The sequence below is a fragment of the Priapulus caudatus genome, unplaced genomic scaffold (assembly GCF_000485595.1).
Source record: "Priapulus caudatus unplaced genomic scaffold, Priapulus_caudatus-5.0.1 Scaffold594, whole genome shotgun sequence".
Lineage (NCBI taxonomy): Eukaryota > Metazoa > Priapulida > Priapulimorpha > Priapulimorphida > Priapulidae > Priapulus > Priapulus caudatus.
Window position 1 is genome coordinate 72,714 of NW_014577655.1, and position 14,601 is coordinate 87,314.

Sequence of the window (14,601 nt, forward strand, 5' to 3'; positions counted from 1 at the left end):
TAGTCCACTGGTAGCACTGCGAGTTAACTTGCCACACTCTATCTCTATTTGCTGAAGGCTAAGCCATGTGTACCATTTTTCAAGTCTTTGGTATGACCCGGCCGGGAGTTGAACCCCCGACCGTCCACATGCGAGGCGAGCACTCTACCATTGAACCATCACTGTGGGCCACATTAAAGATGGAAAATTCCCATGTAGCACTGAACCCAGCATTGGTCTCACAGCTCAAAAGAGTGTGACGGCTTTGTTTACTGATGTCAAGTCCCACATAAGTTTTCACATAATTTAACCAGAGCTCAACAGTAGACAGAGCCCTAGCCACCAGAGTACCTAGCAACAAAGCTATATGCCCCCCACCTGTTTAAGAAGTGAGCTTTTGCAGCAATCACATCACACTACCTCACTCAACTAGCATTAGGCCATCCTTAAAAAATTCTATGTTTGCTGTCCTCCGACCGACCCAGGAAAATGGCCGCGACCCAAGTTTTTTTTTTACATTTTGGGTTCCTTTTTTTTCTTTCTTTTTTACATTCCTCATAGTTAAGACTGAAACACAAAGCATGTGTGGCAAACATGAGGACAGACTTAAAATAACTATTATGCCTCACAAAAAAAGACCTACCTACCTACCCACTAAAAAAATCATGGGTCGGGGGACAGCAAACATAGAATTTTTGAAGGATGGCCTTATCGATAACTGTGAGGATTACCTGAGCACACAGCAGTGGCATGAGCACAGCGGTAAAGCAGAGCAATGCCGAGCGGACACCATCGAGCTGAGCTGTTTTCCCTCGCTCCATCACTACATGCATTACCTCGGTGACGGACAGTTGCAAACCATCGTGTAGCCAGGCAAATGAAGATTCTACTGGAAACACTGCCAGCAGATAATACACCTGCACATAGCATGGTAAAATACAGTATTTTAGTACTGATGATGAACATAGAATAATTGTCCTGCATATCAATACCAATAAAAGCGGTGATAGAAAAAAGTGCATTCGATACATGTATTCAAAGCTTGACAATATTAGCTATTTAATGTAAAAGCCATACAAACGTTTTCAAATAATGCAGATTCATGTAAGTGTAAAAATAATAACATAATGTCTGCCAAAAACATTGGCAACATACAAATAAATAACATGGCTGTTAATAAGGAATACTCAAAACTCTCATAGTGCATGTTACATATTTACCTCAATGATGCATGCATGGTTGGTTTCCATCCGAGCCAGCTGCACTAGTCTGTTCCTCACTGTATCCGAGTGCAGCAGAGTTGCCTTCAATGTACTGCTCGGCTCCTCTCTAACACAGGCATGCTCGAACACCACCTCGCAACCAGCTTCTCCCAATGCTGTCTCCCCACTGTCAACCACAGCCCTGAGTTTCCTCAATACGTGCAAGCGAACCTCGTAGAAAGGCGATCCAAGGAGACGGTCAACTATGTCTAACTCGTTTTTCAACCCCGGATGCTGCGTTGTCATAGCAACGCCACCTACACCAAGCGCATCCGAGGCAGCAGATGCCTGGTTTACGCCCAGCATCCAGCAGAGGTCAGTGATTGTAGTATAAAAGCTCAACAGCATGGGTGTGTTCGGCAGGCAGCTGCCGTGGGATTCCAACTCAACAAACACCAGCTGCTCCGTGGCATCTCTGAGCTCCTGTTTATGGAGCGCAACAGCCTGGTGATCGGCGACAAGGTCATAAGTGAGAACATCTCGCACAACTTCGAGATAAGTGGTACGTGTCACCAGACACGCATTCGCTCTAGTGGCCAGCCAGAAGACACGCTGGAGTCCGCTGAAGATTCCCGATGGCAGATGTATCCTCTGCTCTGCTGAGTGGCGCACCTGCGTTTCGAGTTAACGTACGTTTGTCGCATGTTTTTACATGCTATACATGCAAAGTGGAGCCCTGCAGTCTCAACAAGACACAGCTCTACTGTGTAACCCAATGTTGGTCGATCAGCTTATGCTCTTAACTTAACTTACACTTAACCTACTTTAACTTAATAATTGTACTCTTGCCTTTTTGGGTGACAGGGGGTGCAGAAAGTGGATGCAGACAGGTGCCAAAAGTGGGTGCTAGTAACAACATTGCCCTAATAAGCTGCAATTTAACCTTGAACATGTCTATTAACGTAATGTAAATTAGGCCTGAAGCGTGGCACTACTACAACAACAACTTATAAAGAACTAACAAGAATTATTCACACATTATTACCAAGAATTACCAGAAAGCTGAGTTGCAGCAGGGTGCCATGAACGAAGTTCTGTGACATCACGTACGGCTGCGCTGGGAGCGTGACCAGGAGCTCCGTGAACGTCGGCTGGCAGATGTCAACGGTGATGAGTGGCACCAAGGCTCTTGCAGCCATCTCCCTCATCTTCAACACAGAGCTGTACGCACAGCGCCTGACTAGTGGGATGAAAACTGCTAGGCTCAGACTTGTGTCGATACCTTGGAGCGGAGAAGGGTACAGTCTGGAGATAACCATCAGCAGTGGGTAGAGTGCTGGTTGTAGGTTCAGTCTCCCGGAGCTGCAAAAGCAATGCGACGACCACTTGTAGCGGCATGGCTAGAAACACACGCAGAGTGACAACCATTAACAGAAATTCTGCTCCCGTAACTGCAAATGTTTTATCATAATCTCAATAACAGTAAAATTTATACGAGAACTGAACAACATGACTAACAACTGCCAACACAGTTTAAAAACTACAGCAAATTTTTCTGTGATTCTAGATACGACAGCTGCCCCACCTGTCTATGCCTGCTGTGCATTCACCAAGCTTCTCCTGTAGGAACGTGTACAGCTTTGGGAAGCGTGTAAAGAACACACGACCAGTCAGACAGTTCTTGCGCGACGTCTCATCCTTCGTGCGCTTCACTCCGAATATCCTCGTTATCAAGGTGCTGAAGAGCATGGTAGCCGAGTTCCTCACCTGCATCAACATGCGACAGAAATTAGATGATCGATTTATTATGATTATGCGCAATAGCAAACACTAGTAATACAGTGCTCGTTAACTGTGTTCCAACGCATTGTCTGTTGCATATAGCTACATATGCGTACTATGTTATAAAAACTCATGTATATGAGCTACTAACGCATTTCACGTATACTAAAACATGCATTGATCATACTAGTTTGAACAAGAAGACATGTGCATGCTAGATTACTCTTTCAAACTACGCAAGAACCATGATCGGAGCTGGAAAATATTAGAGCAATGTGAACAGATATGAGCTAGAGAATTGAGATGCGCTCTCTCACACTATGCGAGCCCTACACATGTATAGAGCATGGGATGGGACATGCATATTTATGACTTACACTCCAGCTATTGGACTGCCCGCCTAGCAAGGCTGCGATGAGACCATCGTCGGCATAGGAAAGCACCTGCTCTCCCAGCTGCATGCTACGGAACAGCGCTCGCAGAATGTTCAGTGAATGCACGTGCGCCGTGGTGTTCCAGTATTCTGAGAGTAAATTGGCTTAATTAAAAGGCCAGTAAATTGATCGACCAGTACTTACACAATAGCAGCTGATACCAGCAACCCTGATATGGATATATTGGATTATACAGTGGATGACAAAACTAAGTAATTCGAGTAGAGCCAAGTAACACCTAACAAATTACATAACAGCATTTGTTAAACATAGAATCGCATACACGCTAACTTCATAGAACTGTGTATACAACCTCTCACCGGAGCTGTTTGTTGATGAGTAGCCTGCAGGTAGGGTCATGGCCAGCAACTGTGTCATCGTGCGCTTGAAGCACAGATGTCTTGTAGCGACTGGCTCCGTACTGACCAGTGCCTGCATAAGGAAAGGCAGCCCCGCACTCCGCCTACAACACATAAACATACACTTAGTGGTAATGCTACACAACATGCACATAAATAAACAAGAAAAGGGTTTCACAAAAAGAAAAAAAAGAATACAGTAAACTGCAGTATATATATTTACTGTATTTCTGTTTTATTCTGTTTTATTTGACTCTTCCCAGACATATAGTGATAAACACAACTTAATTCTCTATTTGTCATTTTGTGAAATCACAGTGTAGTTACGTTCAATTTAAATGTACTAAGATTTTTTTATTATTTTATACCTTGTAGAGCACAGTTTTGATACAAGACTGTTAGACTGAATATCAGCAAGCAGTTCTGTTAGCCAGGTATCAGGCAAGCTGTGCAGACCAGCCACTGGACATCTGCAATAAATGAACAGTAAAAAATGCCAGCAACAGAAATGTAATATATAATTATGCATTTAAAAAAGTGTTTTACACACAGATGTTTGTCGCAGCTGGTTTGACTGATATTGTTTTAATGATGCCTCATAAGAAAGCAAGTGAAATTACATCTTACCTCCATAGCATATTACACAGTTGAGAAAATCCTTCGTAGGCAACCTCAAATGCGCCCCGGTGACGGGACTCCATCAACTGGCTGGTGAAATAATCCCCAATTTGTTTAACCTGTGACGCAGCAATACATATCATTCAAAGTTCGGTGCGTAATTGAAATGAAGTTACATTCATGCTCGTGTACATGTATAATATTATATACTTCACCATCACGGAGCATTATAACAAATTCAGCATCTACCTGTTGCACAGTCAGCAGACAGGGTGCGTCATGCTTCTCCACCACAGGCAGCATGCGTACAATCTGACCGAGGAGGAGAGAGATCTCCTTCATGCTTCTCCAGCTGCAGATCAACAACATTTGCGGAGTGACAACCATCGTCTGTGGCCCTTCACTGCTAGTAACACCACCAGTCTTAGCAGTGTCACTCGCAGGGCCTCCATCTCTCTGTGGGTTATCATTCATCTGCTGAGCTTCTGGGCTTGCCACATGGACAGATTGCATGTCAGTGACTAGCTGCATTAGTGACACTGTATCGTCTGAAACATCAGAGAACTGTGGCAGCTAATCTCTCACTTGGAGTGTAACAGAAAGTACATATCATTCAACACCAGCCAACATGTCAAACTTATACGAATCTTAAACTTATATATTTGCAAATTGATTCGTCTTCCCTTTACTCTCGTTTGACACAAATCAAGCCTGTGTTATTGTTTCTAAAAGCTACAACTACTATAATATACAATATCTCCTCTCTGCTGACCCACCATTCCTGAGGGTTGTGTAACGAACTAGCTTGAAAACACAACCCAATCTAGCTTCAGCAACTGCATCTGTGTAATCCCTGCTTCTGTAAATCAATACCCACCTATATCCATGGGCAGGTGGCCTTCTGGAGAGTCGTTTGTGATGACAGGAGATACGAGCTGAGCTATGGTGAAGCACTGTTCAATAAGGTCTTTGATGAGTTTCCTCCAGACATCTAAATCTTTTAATTTCTTGAAGTTAACATCTCCCAATACCTGCCTGATGAAAACAAAAATATGGAAAGTTGTTCTAGTAAATCACAACCAGCATGACAAAGGCAGAACGGCAATTTGAAACCATGATGACACCAACTCGAGTTATCTATGCTTAATATTATAAGTTCACTGTTATATGTGTGTATATGCTACCATTTAAAAAAACAACAACTATACCTTATGCAAAGAATAATGCCATAGATTGGATGGCTAATGGCTGCGTGGAGTAAACTTTTCCTTGCTACTTCAACGTGAGTTGCCAGTCGATTCAGCAGAAGTGTAATCAATGAAAGGAAGCGCTTCTCTTTGAGCACATCTGAGCAGCAAGTGTGCACCTCACAGTCTGCAGGCTTTGCCTCACCTGCCACTTTTGTTATTGCTGCAGGAGCATGCAATCCATAGATCACGTCACACAACCTTGGCTGGCACACCAGCAGACGTAGAATATAGCTAGCTGTCACCGTACCTGACGGTCTGTTTCCACCCGCCAACTGCAGTGCCTCCACCAAGAAGTCCCTCAGTCTAGCTTCATCATCAAACCCAAGAAGACTGTCGCTGAAATCCACCAGTAAGTTGAAAACAAGACTCTTGTTCACGTCGTAGCTGTCCGAAATGCATTGCAATAGTGTCTGTATGTTAGATGGACACAAAACTCCCAAAGGAAACTGGTTGGGATAGGACCGAGTAGGAATAGCTGTGCAACCAACAACAGGCTGAGGGCCACTGCACTCTTCATTAGACGTTGGTTGAGGGAGGAGGAGGGTGTTTCCTGAGAAGAAGCCGATAATGGCATGCACAAGTGAGAGGCTCTGCAGTGCAGTGTTTCTGCGTGCGAAAGAACAACTTGGCACAAGGCTCGCAAAGAGAAGGTTGCAAAGCCACTGGAGAAAGCTTCGGTACTGCTCGAGTTGTTTCGCTGCACGCTGGCTGTCGTTTGATTTCATCTGTCTCACTTGCCTCTTCAAACACCGGCCGCTGTCCACCATCCTGTAAAGCAACTGAAAACCAAACATCTTCTAATTACAAATGGCTACTATTTTAATTTGCTGCTTCTACATGAGGTTTTCTTCTGCCACTCAAAATTTTCAAATATGATTGCTTCACCAGTGTCTATTACACTATTTAGACACTCTACTGGTTAAATGATGAAATTCATATTGCCATAGGATAGCCATTATATGAGAGTTTATAAATATTTCCTTATTTCAACTGCTTTGCTAATCTGTTGCCAATGATAAACTTATAGATATAAACAATCATTATTTGTATTTAGTGAAGCTCATCAAAGCCCATAATTCCATCCACAGACAAGTGAAAATGTGAATTTCTGATTTACCCTATCTACCTTTTTCACATGAGCAGATATCTCCTGTCTGACAGCAGCAGCTTGGTTGTTAAGATTGTAGGTCAAAAAACACTTGATCAGTGAGAAGTCTGTAGCTGTGAATGACTCGGTAGTCTTTGGGCTGTCGGTGAGCAAAGCTAAGGCGTCAGTGCGCAGATGTGCATCCCTGTGGCAGAGTGCTGCCCGCAACGTCGAAACCTGTGAAGCGATAGCGATAATGAACAGATATTAGAACAGCAGTTTGTTTGCTACAAATGGTGCAGTAGATTGCTTTATCCTTTTCAAATCAAAAACTGATTTCATACTATATATATATGTTAGCATATATTTTCTGTAACATATATCATTTTTAGGTCATGTTCATTTTTATTTGGAACAATTCACTTTAAATAAATTTGAAAATGCAACCAAAAATGGCAAGTCTTTCCCTTCAAAATTATAAAACAGAATAGCAAGAGTATTTCTTAAAAAGAAAACAATACCTTGCAAAAAGAATAATCAATACTTCATGAAATGAAAAGAACACTCAGAAGCAGAAAACACCAATAGTAAAAACAGAAATTTGCATAAAACATCTGCATTACTTTCGTGAATACAAATGAAACATCTGCAACAAATAACACAAAAAAAGTAAATAATTAATAAACCAAAATGACCCAATCAAAAATTTAAGCATTTCTTCCAGAAATAGAAAATGCCAACCGTAAAATAAAATACTTTCTGAAATTAATGTAGAGTACTCTGAACAATAACAATGCAATTGTAATGTAAAGTTCACATCCGTAAACATAAAACTTCCTATAGCAGCAGTCTTACTCCAGCATCCCTATCACTATGACACAACTGATTTAACTACTTCTAGTATCAGTAATGCATTACCACAGATGGAAACATCACAACGTGAAATTCAAAGAACATTTCACCACTTACTGGCATTCAAAATAGAGCTGCATAGCACTTGAGAACATTGGTGCTTGAAAGAAGGTTATATATAACATGGTGAGCTGCCTTACCTGTATGATGCCATTCCACGTGCTTGCATCACCTGTAGCATCGCTATCTACCTTCAGTAAGCCCATGCTCCTAGACGCTCTGAGGCAGGTAATGAGTGCTGCTAGATAATTCGATTTATTCCTATGATCGTCTTTGGCAAGCTGATCCATTATTACACGCAAGGATCGAGGGTAACATTTCAGCAGCTTACAAAGCAAATGCTGAAAGGAAAAGAGACAAATATAATATAGAAAATGCTTTCTAGAATGTAAAACAATTATAATACACAAATTATTTAGGATAACCTTTAATTAGTACGTTTAGCAATGTTAAAGAAATATACATTAAAGGAGAAATAAGTTTACATAAACTACCCACTCAGGGTTCTCCCCAGGATGAAATTCAAACAGGGGGGAGGGGGGGAAACTATGGGTGCGTGTTTTTTTTACCGTACCACTGATTAATGCGTATAATCGCCACCACACCATGTCCATAGACGGTATTTAGGGTTCTTGTATATATAAGATATAGCCGAGTCGGTGTACAGTTAGTGTTGGGTGTGGGACAGGTTGACTGTTGTATTGTCTGCAGTGCATGCGTGGTACTGAAAAAATACACGCGCCGGGTTTCCTGGTCGAATTGTACTTCTTGACGATCGATTCCCGCGCTAGCAAACTTTTATTGTGGTGGAATTTAATCGGGGCGGAGGTATTTTAAACGGGGCGCAACGATTGAAACAGGGGGGGGAGTTTTCCCAAACGGGGCGCACGCGCCCCGTTTGCGCAACGTAGGGAGAACCCTGCCACTTATAATTAGTTCATTATTACTACAATTACCACTGACACATGCATGGCACAGTACATAAACACTCTCATACCTCTACAGTGGCAGCTCTCTGTTTCTTGGTGCCAGTACAAATAACATTAAATACTGGCACAACCCATGCCTGCTCCCATCGCTCTTTCTCCTTATCCATCTGCATCTGCTCCTTGTGACTTGTGAACAGTGTTTCTAGCAGTTCACTCACCTATTAGATAGATATATACTATCTCTATATATATATCATAAATACTCATTCAATACATATTCTTAACCGATTTACCAAATTACAAGTCAAAACCATCTATTGACAATCCTTATTATTTTCTTGAAATATGCAGGAAATTACACCAACCATCTTACGAAGAGCACCAACAAGATAGATGCAACAAATACTGCTACACAGCCATTAAATACATGTATAATTAAAAATTTCTTAAATTAAAATACAAGGTGAAGTTAATGTTAAGACCAATGTTAAAACTAATTTTGCTTCTGACAACGAGCCCCAGTTCTATACTAAACCTTCTGTAAACATTCCACTTCCAACCACGAATTAGATGTAGCCAATTTAAGTTTCACACGTGAAATCACAAGTTGCACTCACAAAGGGTGCTAGCTGGAGTTCACCCACACAGTTGAGCAGCTCATTTGCGATCCCAGGGCACAGTGTGAGAGTCGCCTCTGCTCCGATGTGTTCCACGACACAACCGAGTGGTCGGTACTTAGCAGGAATGTGCCATGGCATGGCTAGCAAATCCCGTGCAAGCTGCAGAAGGAAGACACTCTGCTCTGCATCTGAAACGCAATACTGTCTAAAGTGCCTACATACACATGCACATGGACATGAGGAAACCGAACTGGTATTGTGTTATGAGAAAACTGAGAGAATTGAGAAAATACTAGGGACACACATTAAAAATATTAATATGTTAAATGTACATGAAAGCATGCAATTATTTAATCAAGTGTATAAAGCTATTCTAATCAGCACATATCTGGGAAATTATTGAGTATAAATGAAAGACACTGTTGCAACCATATATTGTGATGCCGTGTACTATTTACTAACACCACTATTTACCTTCGTCAGCAGAAGCCAAGTGCAACTGCACTGTTCCCCTAAACACCAGTTGAGCATTGTAGCGCACCAAGTCCATAGGACTCTCCCAGTTTGTCCACACATATTGAAGTAGACTATCACTGATGGCATTACCCCCACGCAGGACACTGCTAAGCTCATCATGGTACTCAAGTCGTGAGGTACACTCTACCGCCCTCTGAGTCCAGGTGACTAGAGCTCTGGAAACAGCTGTCTTTGCTATCAAATCTGTCAGACTGAAACACGAAACAGATTTATAATATAGGCTCACACATGCGATATTATCAGCGATGTTATCACTGTGCAATATTTCTGAAGTTATTTATCCTTCGTAACTTCAAAGCTAGAGAAGTAAACAAAAGAACATTAACATGAAAATTAGCACATTAGGTCCGTTTATTATAAAACCAAGAATGATGTTACGACCTAAGATTAACCCTCTCACATAAGGTCCCTGACAGTCTGACTCAATTACATGTATGTACTATCCTCACTCCGCCTTTTGAAATTCCTTACCAACTGTCAAGTCGAATGATGTGGCTGAACAGAAGAGTAAGGAGCCATTGCTGTTGGAGAGGCTGATGCATGAGCTCATCACACGTCAGCTGTGCAATGAAGCCATTGCATATAGCAAGCTGCGGCACTTTGGAGTACACCTGAAACAGCTTTCCAATGGCAGAAACTTCCGTGGTAGTGTGCTGGCTGTTTTGCTTAGAGGGTTCTCCAACCTGTTATATAACAAAACAAATAAAATGTTCCTGCCAGGTGTGAGAGGATCTAGGATTCGACGTATTAAAACAGTACGACAATAAGGTCCTTGCAAAGAACAGGTGGCATCATCATGTAACTGTGGCAAGAAGAAGTTAACAAATACAGGCTCAATAGTTGTAGATTTAGGTGAAGATAAAGATGTACAGAGTGTTCTAAGACACGTTATTCTTACTGTAGACACTTGCTGTTATGCAAGCAATACCAGTAAGTATTGTGATGGTCAGAAAAATACAAGAACAGTTGTAAAGACTGTTTGAAATCATCAGTTTCATTACCTCAGAATTCTCGCTATAGAAACTCTGCAGTGTGTCTGTGACAAGTGTGGGAAACGAGGCTTCCGTGACGAGGACCCTTAGAAACACTGGCAGCGCCATTCCACACATGATGTGGCTGTCTAGTAGATAACAACTCTGATTCAGAACTGTCACAATTGTATCTCGCATCTCTCCGATTACTGCTGAAATGTGACCAGTTCTGATCACATAAGAGGGTTGCATAGTGTTTCCTGATCTTCCGCTTTCTTGACCTTGGACAGTGGGGGCTTCGCTGGCCTGGCATAGTTTCTGGACGATGTGGATAGATACCTTCAGTGATACCTGCCATGAGTGGGCTGCCTCTGTTTGCATCATAGGGGTGGCATCAGAGCCCATGTTCTGCAGGAACACTCGCAGGCCACTCGATAACCACTGCAGAACATCACATAAGTTGTCAGCCAAACACTGCTCTCCAATCTTGTTTCCATTCTCCGTGCAGCTGACAACCAAGTCCAAGCCATGAGAGCATTTATTAGTTTCGGAGCACACTGTTAGACAACAGAGTAGATGTTTCCCCAGCAGCTCTCGAGCACGTTCGAAAATGGACCTTGGTAAACCTTGAATTAGACTGCAAAAATAACGTGAACCATCAATTATGAATTGTGAGGAACGATGCGCTACCTTCTCATGTAAGAACAAATTATGACTCATGAGTTACATAAACTCCTTACAAGAGATACTACAACCTAGAACTTTAGGGTATATTATGATAGTAAGTGCATAAATAATAGAATATATCTACAAATTTCTATTATCATGCATTTAAACATTTGTCAAAAAACAACAGAGTTTCGAAATCGTTATTTTTGGCCGCTGACATGACACCCTGGGATTGTGTTGCCACCTTGACAAAGTTGCGCTTTTGCCGATTTATTTTGGAAGTTATAGACTGAGGGCTAATCACAAAAGTGCAACTATATTTGTAACTAACTGCTATCTAACCAAACAATCTATAATTTAGGACAAATTTGTCTATATTATAACTGAATATAAAAGATATTGCACTAACTTCTCCTCTTATAAATTAATAACTAAGAAACACCCTCAGTCTGCATGCAGCCTGCAGCCAAAAAGTTGCAATGCGCAACTTTGAAAGTAAATGGGCTACTAGTGGCGCCACCCTCGTTATAAGCAATGATACAGCCATTAGTCTCAAAACAATATTTAAAACAATATTTCTAATGAATACTGAACAGTGAAATATTTTATGTAGCGTAACTTAAACCTATTTTAACTGAAAATATGCAAGGAACCTATAGGGTCATGTATCCCTTTAATACCTTATCAGGGTTCTTCTCAATGCCACTCTGCTGGATCCACAGTTACAATATATTTCTGCCAGTGCTTGAAGGCAAATGTCTGCATGAGTTTCAGTCTGGAAACAATCCTCTTCACTGGTACATCTCAGTTTTTTATCCACCTGCATCAACATGTGTATTCATCAGGGTTCTCCCCACGATGAAATTGAAACAGGGGGAGGGAGAGGGGGGAGGGGGAGGGGAGGGGTAGGGGGGAGGGGAAACTAGGGGGGTTCGGGAGGCGTGTTTTTTACCGTACCACTAATGCGTAAAATCGCCACCACACCATAGACGGTATTTGGGGTACTTGTATATAAGATAGCCGAGTGGGTTTACAGTTAGCGGTAGGGGTTGGGTTTGGGACAGGGTGCCTGTTTGTACTTGTGTGTGGCTGCAGTGCATGCGTAGTGTAGGACGTTTACGCATTAGTGGTACGGTACAAATACACGCGTAGGGGGGGGGGGGCTGGTCGAATGGGAATTCTTGACGATCGATTCCCGCGCTGTCAAACTGTTATTGTGGTGGAATTTAATCGGGCCGGAGGTAATTTAAACGTGGTGCACCGATTGAAACAGGGGGGGGGGGAGTTTTCCCAAATGGGACGGGCGCGCCTGGTTTGCGCAACGTAGGGAGGAGCCTGTCCATTCCAGTAAGCAAAACCAGATGTATATAGATGCTAATGTTTTCAACTGTAAAATTTGAGTAATACAACAAAAGGACAAAATACCTCCTTGATTAAAGATACATGTTCCAAACCATCAGATGATCCCAGACACTCCAACAGTAGATCCCAGATGCTGCCAGCAGATTTTTCCTCAACAGTGCAAAGACCTGCAACACAGGTAGCTTGCATGCTGATTATTGGATCTTCTCTTAGTTTGTATATCAAATCCTGGATTCAGTAAAGCTTTAAGAAAAAGACGTATCCAGAAGTTGTTCGTTCACTTACTTGGATAGTGCAACATTAATGGACCTGAATTGACCCGATGAAATAATTGGCAGCATTTTCAGTTTTGCATGCGAGTTCGTGCATCACTGCATCATGCATGCTGCTAAATGTGAGAAACATGCATGTTTTGAACAAGCTTTAGAAAGTCATAATTCCAGTTTAATAATAAACCCGGTAGTGGGTTAAAATTTAGACCGAATTAAATATAGTAGTTATAAACAATTTCTTTTGGGATCATTCGATTGATTTTTGATATCTATTTATTACAGTACTAAATTGGCAAAACCTGCAATATAAAGTTAAATAACATGCTAACTCTGTGGGTATTAACAATGTTGTCATGGTTATGTTAGGGAGTAGGCGTAGGCGACATACTCGCCGACACCTTGGGTACTATAATCGGGCACACGACAACGACCCCTTTATGCAGCGACAGTTTTACTAGTAGCCACAGACACTTGCAACGTTTCAATAATAAAATTATGGTAAATAAAAACGAAATGCATTTATTACCAAAGTCCTAATATTATCTACTCTCTTTTGCCTATTATTAGTAATTAATAATTATCTGTAAATCCCAGTCAAACGGTCCTCTATAACATACAAGTTATAACAAGAATGCCGCTACCCACAAACAACAAAAATATAGATCAGGTGCCCAACAGCCACCATTTCGGTATCTATGCGTAGCTAAATGTTCACTTGTCTGAATTATAGCTTTGCTATTTAGTTCTACACACTTTGCCCAGCGATATCTGGTAAATTCCTGCGGAACACACACTCCATCGAAATGTAAATGGGAGCAAGTGCATGTTTATACAAGAGTAATGGCACCGCATTACATTCTGGGTTCAAGTCCTTCCTCAGTCCCTGTTTCCGAACTCCACGTCAAGGCCCACCAGGCCAAGCTAACATATGATTAATGCTGGAATGACGTCAGACACACGACTACGTTCACTTGCCAAACAATCGAGTAGCGTGGTTAGTTTCGGATGATAAACAGCCATTTGTTCTCACTAACATTTTGGTGGAGTGGGCGTATTTTTCCGGAATTCATTAGATATCTCTGGCCAGCTAGTGATGTTTAAATTTGTTTGTAGTAGTACCAAATAGCAAAGATATATAATTCGAACAAATGAACATTTAGCCATGCATAAATACCAAAATGGAAGCTGTTGACAGTGTTGTTAATTGGTTGTCCATTTGTGCTGCGATAGTGTGAAACGAAGCAGGCGTCGTGTGAACTTCGTAGTAGTGTTGTCAATCGGTTGTAATTTCGTAATCGATCATCGGTTGGACCCAAATAACCGATGATCAGTTACAATCGGTTACTCGGGGTGTTGAATGCCTGCGTGTGCGTAACGTCGTGTGCATGTACGTGTGTGCATGTATGTGCTTGTTTAATAGCCCTATTTACAGTTTGTTTTGCACTGTTTACTACTGTGTGTATAATACATTTTTGTTTGTTAATAAAGGATAACTTGTATAGTAGCGATGATATCTCTGATTGTCATCACTTTTTCGAAAAAAAAGAAATTTTTTTATTTTTTTATTTTTTTTGATGAAATCGATTATGGATTTTGATAACCAAGCGCTTGGTTCGAG

General features: G+C 41.6%; 1 protein-coding gene across 1 annotated transcript in view; it reads right to left on the reverse strand.

Moving 5' to 3' along the window:
• LOC106811954 (thyroid adenoma-associated protein homolog) overlaps positions 1 to 14,601 on the reverse strand; it is a 21,587-nt gene that overhangs the window by 6,349 nt on the left and 637 nt on the right. The window contains exons 2-21 of the mRNA XM_014815698.1: positions 12,775 to 12,878; positions 12,030 to 12,169; positions 10,711 to 11,317; positions 10,181 to 10,392; positions 9,647 to 9,900; positions 9,170 to 9,360; positions 8,621 to 8,770; positions 7,764 to 7,964; positions 6,751 to 6,948; positions 5,583 to 6,403; positions 5,252 to 5,409; positions 4,624 to 4,922; positions 4,384 to 4,493; positions 4,125 to 4,226; positions 3,718 to 3,860; positions 3,341 to 3,486; positions 2,767 to 2,948; positions 2,237 to 2,543; positions 1,200 to 1,853; positions 711 to 896 (exon numbers count right to left, since the gene is read on the reverse strand). Of these exons, the coding sequence (XP_014671184.1) occupies positions 711 to 896; positions 1,200 to 1,853; positions 2,237 to 2,543; positions 2,767 to 2,948; positions 3,341 to 3,486; positions 3,718 to 3,860; positions 4,125 to 4,226; positions 4,384 to 4,493; positions 4,624 to 4,922; positions 5,252 to 5,409; positions 5,583 to 6,403; positions 6,751 to 6,948; positions 7,764 to 7,964; positions 8,621 to 8,770; positions 9,170 to 9,360; positions 9,647 to 9,900; positions 10,181 to 10,392; positions 10,711 to 11,317; positions 12,030 to 12,169; positions 12,775 to 12,878 (5,165 nt within the window). The remainder of the gene's footprint in view (positions 1 to 710; positions 897 to 1,199; positions 1,854 to 2,236; positions 2,544 to 2,766; positions 2,949 to 3,340; positions 3,487 to 3,717; positions 3,861 to 4,124; positions 4,227 to 4,383; positions 4,494 to 4,623; positions 4,923 to 5,251; positions 5,410 to 5,582; positions 6,404 to 6,750; positions 6,949 to 7,763; positions 7,965 to 8,620; positions 8,771 to 9,169; positions 9,361 to 9,646; positions 9,901 to 10,180; positions 10,393 to 10,710; positions 11,318 to 12,029; positions 12,170 to 12,774; positions 12,879 to 14,601) is intronic.